This window comes from Sturnus vulgaris, chromosome 6 (genome assembly GCF_052056855.1).
Source record: "Sturnus vulgaris isolate bStuVul1 chromosome 6, bStuVul1.hap1, whole genome shotgun sequence".
Lineage (NCBI taxonomy): Eukaryota > Metazoa > Chordata > Aves > Passeriformes > Sturnidae > Sturnus > Sturnus vulgaris.
In genome coordinates this window covers 11,384,682-11,409,603 of record NC_142248.1, presented here as the reverse complement: position 1 = coordinate 11,409,603, position 24,922 = coordinate 11,384,682, and the positions used below count along the sequence as shown (strand labels likewise).

The window sequence follows — 24,922 nt, the reverse complement described above, 5'->3', positions numbered from 1 at the left end:
CAGTGCCCTTGCTGCTCAGCCACCAGCACAGATAACTCCAGCAAAACCACATGTGCTCACTCAGGTACACACCACTGAGCCATCTTTCTGCTGCAAAGATGATAAATGGTACTCCAGGAGAAGCAATCATCATTCAGCAGTCACAGCAGATGCAAAATTCAGTTTAGTCTTTTCCAAATAGTTCACATTTCTTACAAGTTTTATGACCTAAACCCAGCATCCCGAAGACCTGAATACTCTTCCTGTAAGTCAGCAGCAAGAAACACCATCGATCCTCTCACTTCTACACACACACACTCACAGAGGAAACCACCACCAGACAACAAACCACAGAGACAAAAGGTTATAAAGGCAACTGCAAAGCAATCCTAAACAAACTCATTAGGTCATTCATTCAACTTGCTTTCATTCTTCACTTACTCTGCCCTTAAATCACTTCCTCTCGTGATTTTTCCCAAGTACCTTTTCAGTTTACTTTCCTGAAGGAAACAAAGTCTGTAAATGAGGGCTACAGTAGTCTAACATAAGATGCCATATTTCAGTAGCTGTTAAAGTGACTTAATAGGAAAAAAATATAAAAAAAGGAGTAGGCTGCCATCTAAGTCCCTTACAACCCTAAAAGAGGGAGTAGCTATGGAAAAGAAGTCTCCTCCAGCTTGCATTCAGGTTCAGGAGCATGGGTAATTGGTAGATTTACCAAATGCGAGAACTGAGGAAGTAAAAGCATACTCAGAGGAAACAATTTTTATCCACAGACTTTAAAAACCTTTGGTTTTGTTACCATGTGGTTTCTGCATGTTTCAAGAAAGAAAACCGTTGCAATTACCACCATTTCTTCACTGCTGTTGTTTAGAAATTCAGAAAGCCCTAGAACCAGGCACACAACCAACTGTTGTTGCTTCGACACTTCACAAAGCACTGTTGCCTTTACATTTTTAATTCTTAGCATAAATTGCTGCAAAAAGCAGAATGCATAAGTAGATTCTTAGCATAAATTGCTGTAAAAATTCTTAGCATAAATTCTTAGCATAAATTGCCGTAAAAAGCAGAATGCAAAAGTAGAGATTATGGAACTCCAGTCTTCAGCAGAGAGGCAACCTCCCAATTTCCTGGTAAATAGCTTTAGACACATTTACCTACTTAGAAGCATTTAATTGAATCTGTCTGGATAAGAAATAACTTTGAGTGACACATGTAGTTCAGAAATACCTGAACTAAGTACATTTCTGCAGTTCAAACACGGGAGATAATAACCAGGCAAACACTTGAAGAGCAAAGCAACACAAGAGAGAACATACCTGCTGACTGACATTTGTGCTGAACCACCACGCTAACCCTGGTCAAACTGTATTTTTCTCTAGGAAAAAAAGGAACTGTAAAGCTTCTATGCAGCTTTTGTCCACTCCCTGCTGTGGTGCACCGGCAAAGAGGTAGTGGGAAACTGCTGGATACAAGTTTTACTGTCACCCCTGCACCAGAACTAACTCCTGCATGAAGCCAGGCTGCAATTCCCATCACTGACCAGAGAAGAGGTGTTGGATGAAACAGAGCTGATGGCCTGTCAGCGTTGAATGAACACAGCTGATGATTTGGACTCTTAAACAAAAATGCAGAAAGAAATGACTGAGCAGTGAAACCCAAAAACGTTCCCACATGTACACAGTCTTGTCTCTCTTCTTCTAATTCCATCAGTCAAAGGAAAGACAATGCTTCCACCTGCAAACATTGCTGCAGGTTGATACCTGCAATAGAATACCACGGAGACAATACTGTGAAAGGATCTGTTTAAAAATTAGCCAAAGACAAAAGAAGTACTTAGAGTTTAAAGATGGAATTTACATCATCAACAAGCAAAGACTACAACTGGCTGCTCAGTGCTTATCAGCACTTTCTGCTATTTCTACAGAGGTAATTTCCTACATTTCCTTTAGGTGAGATACAAATCTATTAGTGACAGAAAGGACCACAGAAATTGGCACAATCTGCTACAGCAGCAAGTTGACCGAGCAAATACTTGCATTAAACAATCTGGACAAAGAACCAGAAAGCTACTTCTAAATTGCAAGAGTTATGTTCACAAGTACAGCCTGGGAGAAGCCCTATGCACACTCCCCATGGTTCAAAAGATGATAGCAGCATCCCAATGCACCTGTGAAACCACAGATGATACCACTTCAAAATACTGCTCCCTACAATGTGTGACATCATGATGATCAAGGCAGCTCCACAAGTACCCAGACCACCTGTCTAACAGTCTGAGGAGGAAAACGCCTGACAGTTCAAGCAAATTCAGTCACAAAAAACTAAGATTGTCACAGACCAAATTCTGGTTTTGGGCCACCAGGTTGCTGCAAATTGAATCCTATGGGATTTCTGACAGATGTTTCACCACTAGAGAAAAGAGCCGAGTAATCTTCAAGCAAGAAAACAATACTCCAGACCCCAGCCCTTATGCTCTTTTCTGAAAGCATGCCATATGGCATTTTATTGTTGCTTTCAGCCACCTTCCACAGCCTTTTCCACTGAAGACAGAGTATCTGGGAAGTCTTCTTGAATCAGCTGTAAGGAAGGGAAGCCCTGGGTCTACCACTTTCTTCTATTTATACCAACAACATTACTGCACCAGTTCAAACATATTTTATATATAGCTCTGTGGCTTATTTCCAGGCAGAAGTAACTCAATGCTGGGGTACATATGTTTAAACCACAGCAATTGGAAACAATGTCCAATAAACTGTTAACTGCTGCTCCACTGTAACCAGAACAGGCTATACAACTGCAGAAACACAAGCCATGATAGGAAAAAAAAAAAAAAAAAAAGTTATCCACCCAGAAGCTAAATTAGCCAGTTGCCACCTGCACAGCACTGACAGACTTCCACTGTAGCCCCAACAGATTTATGGCTGTAAGTTAACAGCCAGCTCTTGTCACATCAAGATATAGTGTCTGACTGCCAAGACACCACATGGAGGTGACCAGGGTGTGGGCCAGCATAAGGGCAGACATGCAATACACACAGCATCTGCCAGTATCCACTTGCATTTTGTAAACTTAAGAGTGGACAAACAGAAGATAGATGTGCACAGCTCTATTTGCAAACCCTGCACTGAAAATATCAGCAGTGCTACCGTATTTTAATGAGTCTGACTTGAATTCAGTACCCATAAGCTCACACACTGAAAAGAAACCAGGATGGCAAGGAACAGGAGCTCTGGCATAACACCCAAAGGGTCTGTACCTCAGCACTGGTTGCAGGGGCCTCAGTGACACGTAGGTCAGGAAGACACTTGATAGAAACCTCACAGGTTACTGATGCCAGTGCTGAGCCTAGGCTTTAACACAACCTCAGGTGAGCCAAGCTGCAAACAGCAACCCACATGTAGAAAAGCAAGAGGTGATAATTACCATGCCTTTCACCAGACTGTCCCTCTCACAGGCTTCAAACACAGCCCTGCCAGTCTTCCCAACACACATAAAAACGACCTTTCATCACATTTTTCTCTGCAACAGCTAAATACGGGAGGGTGGATGGGGGGAACAGACGTGATTAACATGTTTTTTAAAAAAGCTTGCCTTTCTTTTGCCTGAACCCAATGGGACTGAAATTTAAAGAGGAGGCAAGTATAACCAACACTTCAGAAGTATCTAAAAAGGCATGGCACCTTTGGTTATGGGAAGTGGAAAAGTTAATAACCACCATCTCAGGCCTCTGAAGAGACAGGCGTCTCTTCTCCTGGGGTATAAATAACCTCACTTTATCCTGCATAAACCTGTTTGTAACTTCAGGGATGGAACTGCCCTTCCTGAACATGCCAGGTCAGCATCTTGCTAAGATCAGAGGAGGCTCTGTCACTCTGTCAGAGAGCTTCTAGATGGGGAGAAAAGGAGAAACCAATTTCAGGGTGATGATAGCGGTATAAAATAAAAATGGGATTTCTCTGGTCAACTGCTTACTCGGGGGATGTGAAACAGGGAAAGAGAAACAGTCTCTGTTCCAGGTTTCACAGGACTGGTTAGTAACACATTCAGAAATATGGATTATTGGACAAAGTGCAGCTGAGCTGGTCAAAACAACATGATGAAGACAACCACATGATATACATATAAGGCATGCACACAGATATAGTTACATGCATTAAATGAATCACACAGACTCTGATCTTGCAATTGGCCACAGAGACACATCTTTACATCCATTGGGTGAAATGAACCACTCACACTCATACTACCTCACCACACAAAATTAAGCACATGCTGAAGCACCCACAGGAATGGTGCCAGAGTTTGCATTCAGTTTTCTTTTAAACCTTTCAAGGTCATCACGACTCTAAAAATGCTACAAGGAGTTGCGTAAGACTGTGTACATTACAGCTGTAACATAATACCACTGTCAATTTATAAGCAGAGGAAAAGAGCAGGCTGTAAGTTACTGTACTAACAGGCACACTAAGAAAAGTAACATACACTCAACCAGAACAGAATATGCTCTTCGTATTAAACACACACACACAGAAAAATAGAAACATAATCATACCATCATCCAACCAGACCTCAGCATTTAAGTACACTCTACAAGGCAAAACCCTGCTTGGCAGCTCTTTACAGTACTTTCCTTTCTGGGGATCTGAGAAAAGCATCCAAATGAAATCACAGTAGAGAGTGGGAGAGCAGGACATGGGACAAAACACAGGCAGCAGACCTGGAAGCAAATTCCTCTTCCAGAGAGATGGCTGCAATGCACGGGCAGCATTCCCTCTGCTGTCCAGAGACATGACCCTCTTCCCAGCAAGGGAAACCACCCACTTTGACATTTTATGATGAGTTTTGTTTCTAAGCCCTTCTTTCTGTCCTAAATGCTTCTGCAGCTACAGAGATCACTAATGATTTATAGTTCTGCCATCTCCTCAGCATGAGAGCTGCTCAACTCAACTAATCCCAAATGCTACACAAATATGTTTCAGGCCCCCAACTCCCTTCCCCACAACCCAGGGCAGGAATACCAGCTTGTTTCTGTCTGGACAGTTATAGTACTTCTTACAGAGCCTCCTCCTCTCCTCAGCCAGGGCTGCCAGCTAAGGAGGGCTGGGTTGCTCTTCCCAGTACAACAGGCCCTAAGTGCCAGAAAAAACTAGGAGCAGAAATAAAGAGATTATTTTGCTTGCCAACAAACCTTTAGGCAGTAGGTGATGAGTGTTCCCAATTGTTTTCAACCTCTGGAAAATATTGACAGCAAAACTAACTGCCTTATTGCAACAAGCACTTTTCTTTTCCCAGGGGAACATCACATGACTGTCCACAGCAATCAGTATTTCTCAACCCCTGGTAACCTCAGAGATCCCCAGGTGCCCTGTAAAACACTTGTCTTTCACCAAAGAGGCAGATTTTTCCAAACTAATGAGACAATTCAGGCAGAAATGCAAAGCCAGAAGCTGCCCAGCACATCACATCCCCTACCATGGAAGGCAATGTTACTACCCAGGGCAACCTGGTGGTCTTTCCCAGCCTAGCTGGTCAGCCTGGAACTTTGGTCACCAGAGTTCCACCATGAAGGTCCAGGCATTGTCTGGAACAGCACAGACTCTGAGCACATTATAGAGGGTTATTATATTATAGACTGGGAGCTTGGCTGTCTCCTTTTCCCAAATGTGTGTTTAAACTAAGCTTCTCAGGTTTACCAAGGGCCACAGGCCCCAGAGGGAGGATCACAGTGCTCCTTCCCAAGCACAACACAGCATGTCCACGGCCACAGGAGGCTGCAGCACCTGGAAGAAGCCAGGGCAGAAGCCATGAGGTTACCAGCAAGCAGGCAGGTCAGGCCATGCAATGGCCCACTGGCTCTCACCCTGGCTTTAGCAGGCTGTGTAGAAAGCCATTAATCAGCCTCCTGGCCATTTTATTAACAGCCGTGTTTACACACTGACACTCCTGGGCAGAGATGTTCATTCCAAGGGCCTGGAGCAGCTTCGACACACAGCAGAGATAGTCCAGGCATTGCATCTTCTCCCCCAGCACCATATTCATTTTTCCACTTATAGCTCCATCAAAAAAGCATTTTTTGCAGGTCTCAGACATCAAAACGTTCTACATTCCGCAGCCCTGCTACAGAAAATGGACCAAGAACTTCACAAAGTAAATGTCCATAAGCCACTCAGCACAGCTGTGATGCTGGAGACTGCACTTTCAGAAGTCACAGCCAAAAACAGGCAGTGGCAATGAAGCTGAAGAAAGCCGCCTCTCACCCTCATCCTCCCCCAGCAGCAGTTATTCACGCTGCTGATTGCGTGCTAATACATCTCAACAGCTTAGCTTGGGAAGCCTGCAGAGACAGGCAGCACAAACCACGGATTATCAGGGAGGAAGATTATCCTCCCAGTGCAGAGGACAGTAGAATCCCAATTCCAGCCTCAAAAGCTGCTCAGGCTCCTAGAAACAGCTACATTCATTCAGACCTACCACAAACTCATCAGAAATATTTGTTCACGCATATCCTTAAGAATACTTTATGTCGTCTTGTATCCATTCCACCCAATCACCATTCCCATAGCAGGGTTCGGGGCACACACCGGGCAAACACAGTCCTGACAGTTTGGAAAGGTACACAGAACCATATCTAAAGCCTATCTGGCCATGATTCAGTCCAAGAAAACTAGATGAGTCGGGACAAGATGGGCTTAAGCAAAAAAAAAAACAGATCTCAAATTTGTCAGCTCCAGTTCAGAGTCAGGAATGCTTTTGGACCCAGCTGCTCGAGAAGGATGACACCCCCAAAGCAGGTTTGAAACAACTGTGCTCAGAACCACTATATCTAGTTCAAAACTGGGAGATAAGCCAAACACAAGAAGTTATGCAGCTGTTTTAAAGCCCTAGACGCTGAAGAAAGTGGAGAAGTATACTGTCTGTTTTACACTGAGGGGGAAAAATGAGGCTCAGAGACAGTCTGAAAAGCAGAGCACAGAACCTAAAAACTTTAACTGCATTTTAATAGAAAATTACACAGTTCTATTTCAAAGTTCACTCTACCTTTATGCAGTTCAGCAGCACAGAAGCACTAGTTTAAGAGCATGAAAAATATCACTCTTAAGACACAGAAAGCTCTTGCAGAAAAGACTAGTATTGATGAAACATAACTGGCAGAAAGAAGTCCTTTCACTGGTATAGCCTGTTTCTCTCAGGGACAGGACCATTCAATAGACTCTTATGATACTGTGTTAGCATTCAGACAGCTTGTTTTAGAATCTCAGTTTGCTAATTTTTTCTATCACTGGCAAGTGCTTAGGCAAGTACACCCTGACACTCACGTCCTCTCAGGATACCTCTGACACCATCCCTATCCCCTAATGGCTCCAGCCACAGCATGGCCATGGCCAAAGCACAGAGCGAGTTCTGAACACCAAGACCTGCCACCAAATAAAGAGGCAGGTCTTGCAGACACTCCTTTCACCTCCAGTCTTATGCAATATTTCAGCATCTCCAGCATCTAAATTGTGTTAGGGACTGTGCAATGAACTCAAGCTCCTTTGGTGCAAAGCCTGGCCTGAGCAATGGCGCTTTTCTTTTATTCTAAATGAAAGCATCCCTAGTACAAACAAGACTTCAAAGGCAAGCAGCCCCTTATGTGCTACTCAAAGGTGAGCAGCCAATTTCAAAGCCCTTGGGAGACCTCAAAGGCTACCACTGTTGAGCACAGGAGAGGTAGCTAACACTTCAATAGTGGAACTTCAAACAGCTATCCTGTGCTGAGCCTGTCTGTCAATAGGGAAGGTTTTCTGAAGAGGCAACACTGTTTTTCACAGTGCCTACTTGGGAGGAAAGCTTTACAACTCTATATCTTTGAATCCACGGGCACTGCTTTCTCCTAAAGTTGCTTTCTTCTATCAGAAACTCTTTCATATGCCTGCTCTCAAGACATTTGTTAATGTTATGACTCTCTACTATGATGCAACCTCTGGAAATCTACCTTCTTCTGGAGAAAGGAGTCTCTCTGCATTGATGATGGGGGAAATTTCAGACTAACTGTGCAAAGTGTCAGGGAGATGTAGAAATTAAAGAAGTATGACTGTAAGGAAGGAGTGCCATTATTAAAATTTCATCGGGTAAGAAATCTCATATTAGTTGTTATATCACATTAGCTATCTTGACCAACTGTGAATTTCAATACTTTATTTGGGAGAACAAGCAGGTCTGACTTTTATTGCTATTGACTTGGAAACTCTGAATACACCAGCAGTTCATAGTCTTCTACAGTACTATTTTCAATCAGTTTCCTCACAGTAACTAACAACAGTACCGGTCTCCTGGGACACTAGCAAATTTACAAGGCTTACTGGGGTTTCCACAGCTCTAATTCTTATGGTGCTTAATCTGCTTGAGCTTGTTGAAAAGTCATCATCACCAGAGCTACTGAAATCATTAGTGACAATGGGACCAAGTCAGCATTTACAACAGCACAGTTTGCAGACTTTCAAGCAAATCATCTTAAATGAGCACAAGTCCCCCTCACAGGGGAGAGGTGAGAAACATCCCCGGTAATTTACAAGAAGTTGGGCTTTGTGACTAAGGCTAGGACTTGGCCTTAAAGGATCAAGATTCAATTTCTAGGTCTGCCTCAGACTTCCTGTGGGAGTTTGGAACCACGTCTGTGTAGAAAAAGCATGTTACATTCCCTCCATCCCTTTAGTTTTTTAAACCTGAAGCTCCTCTGGGCTGGGTCTATTTTATCCCATCTGTCCAGTGTTCACCAAAGCAAGGTAGAGAGAGAGAAGATGCTCCTGCAGTCTATGATCACACAAATACTAGCAAAAAGTCGCCTTTGCATTGATATTTTGAATACAGATCACACAGCACAGCTGATTACAATATCTGCAGGCCTCAGTTGCATTTTCCTTGCACAATACACAAACATGCTCAGGGCAAGGATAAGTAGCCCTGTGGTGAAAGAAAATAGTGGGAGGGTTTTTTGAATTGCAGTACCCTTTAGTGGGTATAGCCTCAGCAAAGCCTGCAGGGTTTCAGGCACAGGGACCAGCCCACATCTGGGAACCAGAGCAGTGAGCCAGCGTGCAGCAACCCTGCTATGCACATACCAGAGCCCTCAGAAACTTCCAGCTATGCGGAGGCAGGTACGGCAGGCACAAACACAAGCCTGAAGTAACTGAAACTGGGCTTGGTGATAGTTAATTATTCAGTCCTTAGCTGGGATCATTCAGCATTAATGCGAGGGCTAAGCACTGTTTGGGTGCCATGTAAGCACCACTCCTGGCACCAAACATCAAAACCTTTGAAAAAAGCCAAAGAGTAGCTAGTATATGTTGTTTGCTTTCACACTCACAGAGAAAATTGTACCAAGCCAAATCAAGCAACTTCTCTCCAAGACCTGATCAACAGGAAACAAAATATCTACTTCAATTTTCCAGGCCATCAAAATGCTGACCAGCACTTTCTCAGACAGAAATTGAGGTGGTGCCTTGCAGTTACTTTCTACTAGACACAGAAGACAGTAAAATAATATACAAGTCATTTTACAGGCACTTACAGATCCTTGATAATGGAAAACCAGATATTGCCCCAGCCTGGTCTGAGACTCCCAACCAACACTTCAATTGTTCTGCCCTTCTGAATCACATGAGGATACGCTACAGGAAGGGCCAAGCACGCAGCTAGTGAAACAGATGGTACACTCTGAAGGAGGTCTCTTTCCACTGTGTCTGAGGATGCCTTTCTCCACCAGTCCCTTCAGCACCACAGTGAACAACAGCTCTGACTAGCAAGCAGCAAATGTACCACCTGCAACACCTCTGAGCACCTCTGACCTCTGCTATCTTACTATCCCAGCCAGGTCTTTGGCAAACACTGCACACTTCACAGCCCAGGGACAAAAGGGGGGATTCTGTACAAAGCTCACCCAGCACAGCAGGGACAGCAGTGTAAAACCTGCTTATGAGCTTCTCCAGCCAGGTTAGCCAAATCCCATGTGCCCTCTCGGAGGGTGCCAGCTCATCTGAAGGAGGTGAAGAACCACATTCAAGGCAGGACAACAGCAGCTCTGAAAGGCTATCCAGGTAAGCAGTGTATGACCATCCACAGGAAGCAAGAACCATTAAAACCTACGAGGCAAATGACCTAGTTTGTGTTATTTATGCTGACTTCATCCCAGCACACCATCCATCATGCTCCCTCTGCCATGGAGATGCTTCCTGCTGTCTTTCACAGTAAAGACAGCACATGATTTAGGGGTGGCTAGAAGGATGGATCTTACTAGCAAACTTGCCTCAAGATTGGCAAGAAGTATCACAATGTTTTATGGATATAACTGCAGGCTACAAGACCAAATATGTTAAATTGTTATATTCTTTTATATCCACTATACTTCAAGAAGTGAAGTCAACTGGCACTGCAGCTCACCAGCAGAAAAACTCTGGCTTTGATATGCTCTGTGAGTGTAAGTCACATTTAACACTGATGTTTAGACCAAGGGAGCTAGCCAGATCACCCTCTATTTTCATTACAAGGCATATCATTCATAGAGTGAAGAGTGGAACAAGAAAATGCTGTGTAGGAAACTATTAACAAACACAGAGTCACCCTGAGCACCACATATCCAAGGATGAAATGCAGTGGGGGGACCAGAGCAACCCAAGCAGGGAAGCATTCAACCCCTGAGCTATGAAACTCCCAGTTGTTCCAGTGACTCTATCTACAGATACACCACTGAAATGCAGGTCTGGCTATGGAGAACCCAACCAGCCTTTGTCCTGTGCTTTAACAGGCACTGTTATAAGCCTGACCAGACATGAAATCCCTTCTATCTCTGGACAGCAGGCCCTTAGCTGTTGAAGCAATTGGGTGTGTTTAGACTGAGCAATGCAGAGCTGTAAGAGAGATCCCTAGCTATCAGCTGGGGTCAAACAATATTCATGGATGCTGAAGCAGAACAGGCACAGTTGCAGACATCCAGACCAGGGTTAGAGGCATTCCCTCAGCTGTGCCCCGGCTCCCAGAGAAGGCAGGCTGAGCACCGCTGGGTAGGACTGCAGTGGAACAAAAAGGGTGAATGGAGCAATACCGCACTGAATAGCTCCTCAAAAGCACCATCATTTTGTAGAAGACCCTTCCAAATCCTGCCAAAAGAAAATGTCAGCATCAGGCAGGCTGCTCCCTAACTCACCCACACAATCAGGCTGCTCAGCCCCACATCCAGCTCCCTGGGAACCCAGCAGGTTCTGCTGCTGCAGGACCAAGTTGTTCCCAAAGACTTACAAAGAATCCCACTCTGCAACAAGCCTCAGCTGCACCTGAAGTTTAATAAGAGGTGATGATTTTTGATGCATTTATATCAGTGAAACAAACTTGTGTGGTTTTTGATTCTGTTCCAGTTCAGGTTCAGCAATTCTCAGCTGATCCAGTTAAGACTGGCAGTAGTATGACACTGATTCATGTTGGAAGCTACAATATTTTCAAACAAAAAGGACTGTGTGCTGAAGGCAGGAAGCTACAGTCAGGCCAGAAACATTACTCCATTCTCCTGTGTCCAGGACAGCCTGTGGTCCTAGCTGAGCCCTCCAGCTTCTCAGCAGATTAAGAAACTGGAGAACTTCATTGGGAATGACAAGACATGAGGAGCCTAAAGCTTCCATGGATCTGCTTTCCTCTTAAATCCGTGCAAGCTCACTGGCAGGACACAGAAATACACAGAAGTACTTGTTTCTACTGACTGGCAGTATGAACAGACCATACCTCACCAAGGGAGGACAGGAAACCCTGTCCCACTAGGAGCAACTTAGTCAGGGCTCATTTTCAGAACAAAAGCTCTCAGGAAGGTTTTGCAGAACCACCCAGTCCAACTCAGCATCGTGGGGCAGGAACAGGCACTCCAGCTGCACATGTTTGCATGCCACTTGGAGAGGGGAGAGACCACAACACAACAGTTCCCTGCTGAGGAATTCAGGTTTTAGTCAAAGCACTCTTTTAAACAGGCAACTTGAAATATTTCTGGCTTAGAAAAAACAGGAGAGATCAAAGAAACCAGCAGCAAATTCCAAATTGTTTCTTTGATTCGCTGGCTTCCTGTTTCAGGGAAAGCCTGTAGCAGGTTTTGTAGCAATTTGTTTCTACATTGACATTCACAATGTCATTTGACTAAGGATACCTGCACACACCATCCCCCCTAAAACACACACAGCTACGGCAGTTAAAAAGAGGTTTATATTTACAAACGTAGAGCTCAAGAATACAAACAACCCCTGCAGGAGCTGTACTTGCTTAGGTACATTACTTCTGTGAGCAGAGTACAACAGCAACCAGGATATTTTAACAATGGGAGATGGGTCAGGCCTGAACTTCCCCTCTCTCCTGATAGTGCTGCTCTGCAGGGTGATTCAACGGCACTTAGTGCCCAGTTTTTAACCCCGCGTCTCTACTGGAATCACAAGCACGGTGACCAGATGCACGGCTGGATTTCTGGCAGGGCTAGTAATCCTCTAGAAATTGAATGCAGGCCAATCAACTTACTGAGGAAATTTTAGCTTCCAACCGCCACACCAATACATTACAAATCCCAACAGTCAACAAGCCTTAGACTTAAGGCTACATACTCTAGGTCTATATTGATTCAACACACAAAACAGAGATCTGGAGAGCACAGCAAAAATGGATTCAAGCCATGAACATCAGAAGACACACACAAAAAAAAGAGAAGTCTAAACATAGAACTAGTCAAAAGCTGTTTTCAAAAAGCAGTAACAAAACCAAACACTACATCCAATTTGTCAACAAGCTTTACTTAGAGTTCCCATTCCTTCCCCCCTTTTCCTTTTCTTAAATGTCTATGATTATCTATTGGCTCCTTAGTTTTACTTCTCTAGAGACCTGGAGCTCTACAGTAAAACCATGCATTAATTATAGCAAGAAATAAGTCCTAGTGGAAGTCACAAAACAAGTTCTCTCTTGTACAGATCCCAAGTAATACACTGCATGTCCTGCACAGCCATCATGCAAATTATCTCTATTTACCCACACTCCCCCTTCCACAGCAATGCACAAACAGGTCTCTGCAGAGCCAGCCTCCTACAGACTGCCCACGGCCAGCCCAGCATTACACGGCTGCTTCACTGAAAGGAGGCAATTTCACAGGCCTTCTCTTCAGCATGACAAACTGCCCAAGGGGTCTGTCCCTAACCACTGAGACAGCCAGGCAAGCCTCACGTGCCCAAAGGGTTCCTTAGCAAAGAGCCAGGACACTTCCCACTGGAGGGGAAAAAAAAAAACAAACCACCACAGTTCACGGAAGGTTAAGCAATGCCACTGAGGGTGTTTGTGCTTAAATTGAGCACCTGGTTGCAATAAAAAGTTGAGGGACTCAGAGGGCTGGGTCTTCACCTACATCTGCACATCTGTCCAGCTGAGATGACCAACTTCATCATTGGCCCTTTCATGCTTGCGCCTGACCATAGGTGTTTCATAGAGCTCTTGGAGCAAAAAGTCCAAGAGACAAAGATGCCTTAAAGACTCCTTCCTGCAGGTCAGAAAAGATCCTTCAGGAGGGATGTGTATGATGGCAAGTGTTAGTCCCAGGGGTTTTTACATACACACCAAATAGCAGACTGAAACCTGTTTCTATTTTAGAAAAACAGAGCTGCTTCCCACCTTGGAAAGCAAAGGAGCACACATGTAGCAGAGAGAGTGTCTCCACAGATACCCTACGTCTGTCAGATCTTTGATAAAGGGCCCACCCCCTTCATTTTGATCCCTCCAGCTAGCCCACTGATGGCAGACCCTAACTCATTTGAGCTAATTCAGAGCAGATCACTTCAGGAAACCAACACCTGCACCTAGCTTCTCATAATGCCAAACTGATTCTACCAGCAAACTCCACACCAGTTCCTTTGCACCTCACTGATTAACGGCTCTTACTAATAAGATGGACAACATCCAACCCTGAAACCCTAGTTTGATGGTGCAGAATGAATCCATGATATCCCTCCCCAGGGGCTCAGACAGCCCTGGCTGCACACTGGGAGACAGCACAAAGGATAAAATGGAGTTCTCCCAAAAGGCACGTGTAAGGAAAGCAAAATGAAACACGTACCACAAAATTCCCAGGGTATGTAGCAGCAGGTCCCAGCCCTGAAATGGAGTGTACAGACCACAGAGCCAAAATCAAATACCCACCATATGTGGGGGCACAAGTGGCTTTTGTCTCTTCCAGTAGAAGTCTCTGCAGAATATAGACCAACAAACTGCTCCTCAGCAACACCAACATAGCACAATTCACTGGCAGTCCACAGGCTGCACAAAATGCACATACGTGCACATGCATACACTGAGGTCAAGCACAAGCACCAAGGACTTTCCCCTAGACAACTCTGAGGAAGCCATGCAGGTTTTTCCTCTTGCTTGGCAAGAGAAGAATACTGTGTTCCTTGGTATTAAAGAGCCATCTAAGGGAAACTCTGACCTGAACCAGAGTTCTGAGAACAGGATGTCATGCTGGGGAAAGACCATTTTTAGGTACAGTGTCATTTACTTCCCCTGAAGTTTTATATACACTCTTCACTTCAAGAGAGAGATTTTGAAGCATTACTGTTTTGAAACCAATGAATACACTTTTCAGATGTGTAGTACAAGCACTTCTTATTTATTAGCAAGTCTTCACAAAAGGGGAAGGATTAAGTTTTCTATTTATGGAGACAGAGAGTTACACAAAGGCTGAGTGATTTGCCCAGGGTTACAGGTGAATCAGTGGTAGGGACAGAACAAGGTGCCCTGACTCAGAGGCACCTGCTGTCAGCACAAGGCAATGCCACCCAGCTCTTTGCTCCCTGAAGCCAGGCTTAAGTCATCTTCTCCTCATGACACCCATCAATTCCCAGTGAGTGAGTGTCTGTCAGGAATTCTTTAAAATACCAAGAAAAATGACAGATTTTAAGAACCAATTATACCAACAGAAGATAACCCCAAGGAAAGGTGGTCTGAAGCACACAGAGGAAAGCACATCCCAACCTGTGGAACACAGACCCTACCTGAACAGACACCTCTAAGACATGTTTCACATCTTTCATATCATCCTTCCCTCCCCCACATGCTCACAGAACTCTCCTTTGGAGGGTGAGAGCAATTGCTTACACACAACAGGTGTTTTCTGTATCCTCAGGTCCCAGTAATGCAGGTTAGCAGCTGGTAACATGGAGGAAGAGGCAGCACTGCATTTCTCCTGTTAGTCATCTGTAACAACTCCACACACCTCAGTGTGGGAAATCCCAAAAGCTTTCTGATATAGACTAGGTTCACATCACACAAGCAAAAAGAATGCTTCAAAAAAAGGAGCACAAGTTTCAGGAAGGATCTGAAGCAGAGCAAAGATCCCAACTAAAAGACAGACCAGTCATGGATCAGTTCCTCCGCATCACTCTGCAATTAGACCAGGACTCCCAAAGCAGCATTATGAGTACAGATGGAAACTTAGAGAACGAAGTTAAAGCATGCTGGCTGCAGCACACAGCACTCACCTTGCTGCCTATATCTTCTCGCTTGTTCCCGGGCTTGCTTCTCCTCAGCTTAATGGAAGGGGAGCGAAGTAGATTTTTGATCCGACTCGTTATCGTAGACCCTTCGACTGACATCATCTCCAGGTGCCACAGAGGTACTCACCCCACACACGGATGGTGCCTGGGGAACGAGCCCAGGTTTGAGGCAGAAACACTGATGGGCTCAGCTTTGCTCCCACACATTCACATATCTCTCAGCGATTCTGCTCGGGAACTCCACTCCTGTTACACTGCAAAGCTATTCACAGAGGCTGGCAGACTTTCCTTTTGCAGATTCCAGAGGATCAAATCAGCAGCAATCTAAATTGAAAGATGCACTGTGAGTCAATACAATATTCACAATAAATTCAATTTCAGCCTCATTCTTTGCAAGAATTATAAATGCAAGAGCTTATAGGGATGGAGGCAGCATTACTATTTTCAGAGGTTTCCACACAAATTATCATCCACTTAGTAGCAATTAACAAATCCACACCAATTCCCAAATCCAAAATTTATATTTTGCACTTCAATATCATCTTATGACAAGGACAAAAATTCCCATCACTTGCTTTAGCTCCATACACATCCATTTCACCTTATGCTTCAGAGCCTGGAAAGCACAATGCTGTACTTGACTATTAAACACCGAGTCGCAGAAAAACGCCGAGAATAGACACAAGGGAGTTTTTAACTCTCAAAAATCTATCTCTGTTTTAAGTCCGTACAATTACATAGAGCGCGACACCAGATAATAAAGGCATTTGATGTTTCCACATCCCCCTACCCCTATTTATAAAGTGAACCAAGGAGGCACTATAGCTGCTGCCAAGGATTACAGACCCCCGGCCAACATCTTCACCTTTCCCGAAGAGCCGGTGGTGGCCGGGAGGAAGAGGGATGCAGTCAGAGCCTGCAGTGAATTATCCTCCCGGCTTCTGTGCAAAATGGGGGCGGGAGGAAGAAAGAGACAGAGAGGAGGGGAGAGAGGAGAGAGAAGAGAGAAGAGGAGGAGAGAAACGTCCAAGCCAGCCCAGCCGGCAGCCTCCTCCCTGCGGCGGCAGCACTGCGGGTGAGGGGCCGTGCCTCCTCCCCCCTCCGCAGCCCGCCCCGCCGCGTTGAACCTCTCCTACCTGGCGCCCAGGAGCGGCGATCCCGGCGCTCACGGTGCCCCGCAGCGCCTGCCCATGCAACCGGCCTGCCCCGAGGAGGGGCCGCGGCGCGGGCCGCCCCCGCGGGCGGGGCGGGGGCCGTACCCTGGGCGGCGGCGGCAGCAGCGAGGGGGCGGCAGCGAGGGGGCGGCTCCGCAGTGCCAGGTGCGGGCCAGGCGCTGGGGCCAGGCGGGGACCCGCCCGCCGAGCCCGGGAGCGCAGGGACGCGCCCGCCCGTCCCGCCGCTCCCCGGCCGCGGCCGCAGCCCCGGCCCGGCCGCCCGGCAGCGCTACGGCGGCCCGCGCGGGCCAAACCGCGGCGCCGGGGGCGGCGGAGGGAGACGGGCGGCGCTGGCGGAGGGATCGCGGCGCGGCGGCCGTGCCCGGCTGCGTGGGGCCCGGGCTGGGCTGTACCTGGGCAGGCCGCCGGCGCTGGTCGAGCTTCGGTGCGCTCTAAGGGGGATCCGAGGGCGCGTCACCCACACAACAGCCAGGTGGGACCCAGGGGAAGGTCAAAGGCACGTTAGAGGCCCGTTCTGCCATGCCTGCCGCCCCTCAGGAGCCGTGGTTGCACCCCCATCTCCACCGTGCCCTATTCACCCTGTCCATCTTTTCCTTGGTTGAACCTGTTACTGTCGTGTCTCTGGCTAGATGGAACGCGGGTTGGTTTAACATCCAAACCTAGCATAGTAGTTCCCAAAAATAATGAAACTACGCTTGCCCTGACACCACCACCAACAGCTAAGCAAATACGGAGTATCCCTTGAACAGTGACACCAGAAATTTGGAAAATTGCCCCATACATAATACAAGAGGTAGGACAACAAGTGATGTCATTTATCTCATCTTGGTCTCTCAAACAGGTTGAATTGTTGGTGCAAATTGGTGTGTCTACAATTCAACCACACTGACCTCTGACTTTAGTCATTTTCAAATCTTGGGTGCTTCCTCTCTTCAGAGTGGTTGGCACACCATACCTGGGGGTGTTGCTGTCGCTGAGGGTGTCACAGTGTCCTGACTGCCCTACACACTTGGCTGGCCACTCCTGGCTTGTCACTGCATACTGCCTGTGCCACGACAGGAGCCTGCTGGGGAATGACAGGGAAAGGGACTGTGAGACTGTGTCACCCTGCTGCTCTGGGGTGGGAGAGGGGACAGGGGATGTCACCTTGTGCCCCCACAGTTTGGGATGGCTGACACTTCACATCTGGTGTGTGGATGTTTTACTGTGGCTACAGTGTTCACAGAGGTGGTGTGGGGGCTGCAGGCAAAGACAAACCCATAAGCAGCTGAGCTGGGTACTCCTGGATGACCAAGGGAGGCCACAACCACACAGTGGCATGGTAGGGCCCCACTGCATAGGTTCCCACCTGTGATGAAGTCCTGGAGCTCCTTCTCCCCTCAGCTCTTCAAAGTTTCTGTTAGGAATCTGGCAGCCCACTGGTACATCAAGATGCCCATGGAATCAGAAATTTGGACACTGGCTCCTAGCAGGTGGGAGCCTGGAAGAAAATACGTCAGGCTAGCGAGAGGGTTTTTCCCTGGAGCTGTCTAATACCTGTTCCCCGTGGAAGAGTTCAGAAGAGTTAGAATGCTAATTCCCACGCTTCCCAAATACAGCTTCCCTACCATGCCATGGCAGCTACTAACCACATGAGAGGAGGTGGGGAGGCAGATTTCACAAGCCAGCAAACCTGAATTGCTGTCAGAGGGCATACATTTAGGATGTAGCTCTCTCTCTCAGCCCAAAGAGATGGTGTGTATCAACACTGGTCACACCACACACCAAAAGGGGGGAGAGGAAACCAGCCTTTTGTAGCATGGAAAAGTCCTGCTAGCTCCCTCTTCCTTAACATGCCCTGCCATTTATTGCAATTCATCCTATGCCCTTGGAGCATTTTTCTCGCTCCCTGTTGCCTACTGTGGGTGACCTGCTCCCTTTCCTGTCTTCAGCAACTGCCCTGTCTTCAGTGACTAATTCAAACCCAAAGTATTCATAGGAATTGGAGATAATCCTTCCAAGAATACAGGCCCTGAAAATTTGCAGAAGTTCAGGTGGAGATTTATCAGGACAAATGATCCACATGAGTTATGGTCTTCCCCACAGTGGCCAGCACACTGCCACTATCATAGCTTGTGACTGTGTGAACCTGCACCACCAGAATTTCAGGAAAAGTTTGTTTGCATTCCAGGTGGGATTCTGAGCAGGCACAAGGGCTTGCAGAACTAAGGTTTGTCTGGTCAGAAACCTGCATAATTTGATGAAAACACCCAGAGGCATAATAGGATATGTTTCTAATCTCTATCAGTAACTAGCAGGAAGTGAATTTAAAATGTCAGTGTCTAACCTTTGATAGCTTTTGTTTTGATACACTTGCCAGAGACAAATCCATGCTTGTTGCTGCATCAAAGTGTCATGAGGTTCTGGGAACTATGGCTTTTTGAAAAATATCAAGTTTTGTGGGATTTACAATAAAATTTCAAGAATTTATAAAATTGCAATTATTTTTAAAATATAAGTAATTTAAGTCCATGGAGCTAAGAGTGTGTATATAAAATCATGAAGCAATTTGGTGTCTTAGCTTTCAGCCCCAGATAAGGTCTGTGACTCAAGACGTGGCACATAAGAAAAGGATTATTTTAGAAAATGTGAATATTGTCCATTCCTACCAAACCTCTTGTTCTATTGCTCAGTAACAGTTTCTTTATGCTAAGGGTGAAGAGGAACTCGTGAAGGAAACCAGACCTGCTGCTGCTGCAAAAATGAAATCCCTCTTCTATGAAGATTTACACATATGCTTGGTTTTATCCAGGCTATCAATTCTAGTGAGTGGAACTCCTCACAGTGGAAATGGAGTTTGAAATGTGCACCAGCCTGTACAGGACTGAGACCTGGCACTACACAGTTTAAAAAAAAAATGTAGTCAATAGTACTGAAATTCCTGCTGTTCAACACTGAAACACCAGAGTCATCACATTTGGGAGAAACATGCATACATATGGGAAAGAACTGAGGGATGTCTTTGAAAACAAGGGACAGCTGAGCTGTATGCTTGGGAGATGCTGTTTAAATGCAAGTAGAATTGTTCCTCTTTTGTTGGAAGCTGAGCACAGCATAATGTGATTTGTGATTACAATTCTTTGTGTCTGTGAAGCGACTGAAGAGACAGGCTAACTCTGAAATGTCACTGGACTTCTAAATTCACTGAAAAGGAACTGGGACAGGGAACGGATGTTTCTGATTTTCAGACTAAAGCATACTACATTTCTAGTTATTTTTGAAGCAGCATGAAATGTCACAGTTTCTTTAGTTTGTCCTAAAGAGAAAGATCTTCCCAGTGGTTTTTAAAGAAACTTTTTCTATAGTTTCATTAATAAAAACACTTGCTCTTTTTTTCTTTGATCTCAATAGTGCAAAAGGGAAACAGGCAGGAAACACGAATTTCCTCTAGGTATTGCAGTACAAGTCTTACCACACACTTGTTTCATTGTTAGAGGTCCACAATTTTCCAATTGTAATATTAAATTTATGAAAGGTTAGTGTAAAACCCTTGTACTGACTCTACAACCACTTGAGCTTTAGCTGGAGTGAAACCAGAGCAGATGATGCTGTCCTGCATGGCTTCTGTTCTCCCAGCCCTATCCTCCAAGAAACACCAAATCACTTGAAATGGAGAAACTGTTTTTCTTCCAGTGGCATGACCAGAAGCAATTATTAAACCTGCTGCTCTATGACAAGCTTCCTGATGTTGCTCTTGCTCGTGGTGTCGAAAATAAGCTCTCCCATGGCAGCAGTCAGGCTGGTAATCTGCTGGCCAGTCGTTGTGTCGAAGGTCATTAAAGGTGTGTGTGTGGCTTGTGCTGGGGCAAGTGCCTCCTTCTGTGCTCACTCACCCCACCACGTGCTGCTGTTTCTTTTGTTGTGCCATTATTCCCTCCTCACCTTTATTTCTGAACAAGGCTTGTATTTTTACAGTATGTTCCTGTAGGACCCATCTCCACAGGGCAGTGCCTTGACTGAGATCAGTTAATGATAACCAAAAGCAACACGACTTTCAGCTTCACTCTAGAGTCATGAATTCTTCCTTGACAGAAAGGATAATGTACCATGAATAAATTATGTCATTTATCTTTAATGTTTCCAGCATTTGGTCTTGAATTATGTGTTCTTAAAGAAGTCTTCTGAGGGATGCCTTAAATAATGAAAGAACAGATGCCTCAACAAATTAAATGCCATCTTTTTAAGCACTAGGTAATGAAGTATCTGAAAATGTTTTTCTCTGTTGCAGAAATCCTCTGTGCTTTTCTAAGAAATAGCATTTTGCAATAGTTCTATAATCCTGTAGGGCTCTGAGCAAAAGGAACGTTTTGAAAGTGATTTTTAAAAAAGTTCTTTTCCTAGTTAAGAATATGGTGATAAAAAAGAGCACATAAAAGAAGACACAAAGCCACAGAGAAAAAGTGCTACATGAGCCCTCTCAGTGTGATATTAAACCTTTCCTTGAACTTGTTCTCCTTACAAAGCTCTTCTCACTACCTGTGGCCAGGCAGGGAGCATAGGGTGAGTCTCCAGACAGCCGTGCTGACGTGCTGAGGGCAGATGTAGTCCCATGACTGGATACACTAAATGCTTTCCAAACCCTCTGTGTGATGGGGCTGCAAGGTGCTCTGTGCCTCTGAAACCCTGATGTGCTGATACCACTTTGCAGCCAAGCCCCTGGGTGGTAGCTTGATCAATTTGGGGTTTTGCCATTTTAAATTTGTTTTCTTAGGCAGAGAAACAGATCTGAGAAAGGATTTCATTTTTTCAGACACAGATGTGCTGGAGCTGACCTGCTCTCTGGTATTAGGGGAAGCTGCAACCTGGAAGCTGTGGCAGCCAGCATGAGCAATTGAGGCCAGCTCAGCGACCAGGTGAGTTAGTCAGGGATCAGCGTCACGCTCATGTGGATTCATAGCTCCCACACGGCTTAGAGGATGGGTTGACCAACTTCACATGTGCCTGCAGAAAAAGTGGGGACCGACGTTTTTCTCCACACCCTCACTATGTTCCTGAGCAACTTTCAGGCCAAGTGAAGAGCAGAGAATACATTTTTCCCACAGGCTTTAAACTCAGTGTAAGAAGAGCATTTGGTCCCCTTCTATAAGAGCTGCCTACCCTCCAACCTCCAAAGGACCACAGTGCTGCTTTCCAGTTAGGATAATGACTGTCATTTCAGCTTCACAGGATGTTGATTCAGCAGGGTCATTATGCCTTTTTCCTCCTGTTGACTTCTTGTTAGAGCAGTGAACAGCAGGCACTCAGATGTGAAGAGAGGGTGGAGGAGGAAAGATAAACAACTTTGGTCAGTCCAGAATAAAAACAACTATATGAGAAACTAGGCAGGTAGAGGGTAAGAGAAGAAAAGCAGCTACCAGGCAGTATACAGAGGGCATTTCATGTTTAACTTTTCTCCAACTATGAAAATTACTGTGAACTTAATAATAATTTCATTATTAACCGCTTCATTAGATATGAATTTGTCCTGGCAAAAGGTGCTGAGGATTCTTTTCCAGACACACAGAGGTCTCCAAAGCTCAATGTACAGTGTGTCAGGTGATGAAACCCAAACAGAGTTAGTTGCTTTTGCTGACTTGTTTTCTGGCAGTGAGCTTTGTCCCTTCCTCTTTCTCATGTATTGTCACAGCTACAAGGGATAAGCAGAATGAGTTTCTAGAAATTTTTTCCTACCATAGCTTAGGTCTTTTTACCAGGCTCCTGATACCTGACTTGAAAGATTTAGAATCCAGCCAGAAGTTACACAGAGTCTTTTCTTCATGTGTTCCCGTAGAAAAGTCATGTAGACATCTATGGTTCATAATGCATCCAGGGAGAATATGCTTATATCATAGATCCCAGCTGTGCTTTAAAAAAAAGAAAAATATACATGCATGAATGCCATTTAGCTGGTTGCCAGGAAATTGTGCTGATAAAGAGAAACCATGGGGAGTACAAAAAAAATGTGTAGTATAGAAATTCCATCTGAAGATAGAAAGTTACTGCTTAGAAAAGGCTTATATCCACTAAGAACTGATAGTTTCTGTAGTAAGACAAAATGTGCAGAGATGCACTTGAAAATCCCAAGAAGAGCTACACTCACTTTTTTCTGAATTAAAAGAAAGTCCCCTAAACTAAAGGAAAAAATTACAAGTCCATTTCAATTTTGACTCTGCTATTATGTCTCACTCCTCTATTTCAAGGGACCAACAAAACCCATGCCTTCAATTAAAACTATTTTTAACATAATTAGCAAAGTGCACACAAGTGTCCATTCAGCTGTCAAAGCAAGGCTGTGTTCTGACTCACCTGGTGCCCGAGGCACATCTGCATCCGGAGTGCAGTGAGCTGTGCTTCCAAGCCTGCTGTGGTGTGGCAGATGTGATTGATAAAAAAAAATCTGTGCCGGCTGACTGAAGCCTGGAGGAATGGCTGCTGGACTTCCCACAGCCACCTTGGGCAGCACCTGTGGTCAGTGGTGCTCAGGAGGGCCTCCCCAGCACCTGAGTGCTGCAGGGGCCAGTGGCTCCCTAAGAGTGAGGCCACAGCTCCCTCTACTTCTGTTCCAGCCTCTCCACTGGAACTGTTCACTAATGTGAGCAGCTAGCCCCACTAGCTGTGTCCTGGCCCACACATTTGTGCATTAGCCAGCTTGTGGAGGGAGATAAGTAAATTTCCTCCAGAAGCAGGACCCGTCTTTGTTTTCCATTTTTCAGTGGTAGGGGATGAGAATGCTGTGTGGTAGCTGCTGAATATAAATGTGTTGTGCTTCCTGCTGGCTGCAGGTAATGAGGGAGGATAAACATCAAATACTGAGGCAAAACTCAGCCCAGGCACTGCCTGGGGCCGGTGAACTCACCACCATCACGGCTTTGGCTGGTCAGATGTGGTACCCAGCCTAATCCACAGGGGTCCTTTCAAGCTTAGATCTAACAGAGTCTGGCCTCGTTTACGCACAGGACTAAATGGTTTGACATTCTCAAAAGTCCTCGGTGGGACTGTAGTGTTGCATGAACTCTGTCACCTTTAGAGTGTAGTTATCTGGGGCCTTAGATGTGGGTAGAGACGAGCAGCACCATGCAGATAGGAGAAGGCTGTCTCCCATTGACTGGACAGGTGCCAAGGCTAGCAGGCACACAGAGATTGGATGTTGGATACTCCTACTTGCAGGAGGAGTCCAGAGCTGAAAACCACATGACAGGAAAGCATTTGACTGAGCTGGTACTTAAATAAGGGATGCCAAATCCTTGTTCCCTTTTGTAGGAGTTATTTGTGTTCCATTGTTCTCCCTAATTACTGCTCTCTAGAAATACATACCCCAGGATGAAATTACCATTGAACTCTGTGAGGAGTGATAAAGGCCTCCCTTAGAGCAGTTACTTTATACCTTTCCCAGTTTTGGGCCCATAAACCTTTTGCAGTGAATGGGGCTGAAGAACATCTACACACTTCATCTTGTTGTCAGTGGGCTTAAGGTGTTTATGAAAGGTAGTCAAGAAGACCTACTTTCCACAAATGTCTTAAAAGTACTTGCAAGGGCTCACTGAGCAGAGGCTGAGAGCTGCTGCTTGACTGCTCTAAGATCACCCAGAGGGCTGTTCACTGTAGAAAGGCTGAGTTTGGCTATGTTGGTTGGGCCAGCTTAGGTTAGAGAGAGCTCCTTACTATTACAGGCACAGAAAGGGATCACAAGATAGGTTTTCCAGCATGAGTCTCAACAACTGATTGTCCTTCACTTGTCCTCCCTCTGGCAGTGTAAGCAAGAGCATACAAACCAACCATCTTCACTCCCAGACCGTTCTGCAATGGAAAGCAGGGAGCTGTTATTTTCCAGGTTCTGCCCTCACAGAAGAGACCTTGAAGCTTTCTATGGGGCTAAACATCAGACAGGAACAACGCCACTGCATCATTTGGCTGATGTCTTCCTGAATGTTCTTATGTGTTTAGGCCAGCTCTGCACAGACTGCACGGATGGCACTCGGCACAGAGGCTGGCCCTGGCCCAGGGACCTGAAAGGAGAGCTGCTTGCAAAGTGCTCTCTGCTGAGCTGGTGTTCCCAATGGCCTGCTGTCCAACCTCCCCCCACTCCCCAAGAGTATGTAGGTCACTGTTCACATTGTTTTCCTCTGAGCCTCCACTGCTCTTGTTTTGCCACTTTGTTTGCAATTAGCCCGTACTTTTGTAATTGACCTAAATAAGCCTGTTTGTTTCGTT

The 24,922-nt window shown here is 45.6% G+C and overlaps 1 protein-coding gene and 1 long non-coding RNA gene across 7 annotated transcripts in view; one reads left to right on the top strand and one right to left on the bottom strand.

Annotated features, from left to right (window-relative positions):
* Positions 1–16,732, bottom strand: part of MAPKBP1 (mitogen-activated protein kinase binding protein 1) — a 98,706-nt gene extending 81,974 nt beyond the window's left edge. For 4 of the 5 annotated variants that reach the window (XM_088166990.1, XM_088166992.1, XM_088166993.1 and 1 more), the window contains exons 1-2: positions 16,655–16,732; positions 15,504–15,842 (exon numbers count right to left, since the gene is read on the bottom strand). In XM_088166990.1, the coding sequence (XP_088023116.1) occupies positions 15,504–15,620 (117 nt within the window). In that variant the 5' untranslated portion in view covers positions 15,621–15,842; positions 16,655–16,732. Of the gene's footprint in view, positions 1–15,503; positions 15,843–16,383; positions 16,543–16,654 lie in introns of those variants that run through there. The other variant, XM_088166991.1, reaches the window with a different exon arrangement.
* A 306-nt stretch (positions 16,733–17,038) lies between these two features.
* LOC148223315 (uncharacterized) lies at positions 17,039–20,406 on the top strand. 2 transcript variants are annotated; one of them, XR_015804430.1, is made up of 2 exons: positions 17,039–17,486; positions 19,387–20,406. It is a non-coding gene; the product is annotated as an uncharacterized LOC148223315 (long non-coding RNA). The 2 variants fall into 2 exon arrangements; XR_015804431.1 differs by having other exon boundaries at positions 17,044–17,165.
* The last annotated feature ends 4,516 nt before the right edge of the window (positions 20,407–24,922 follow it).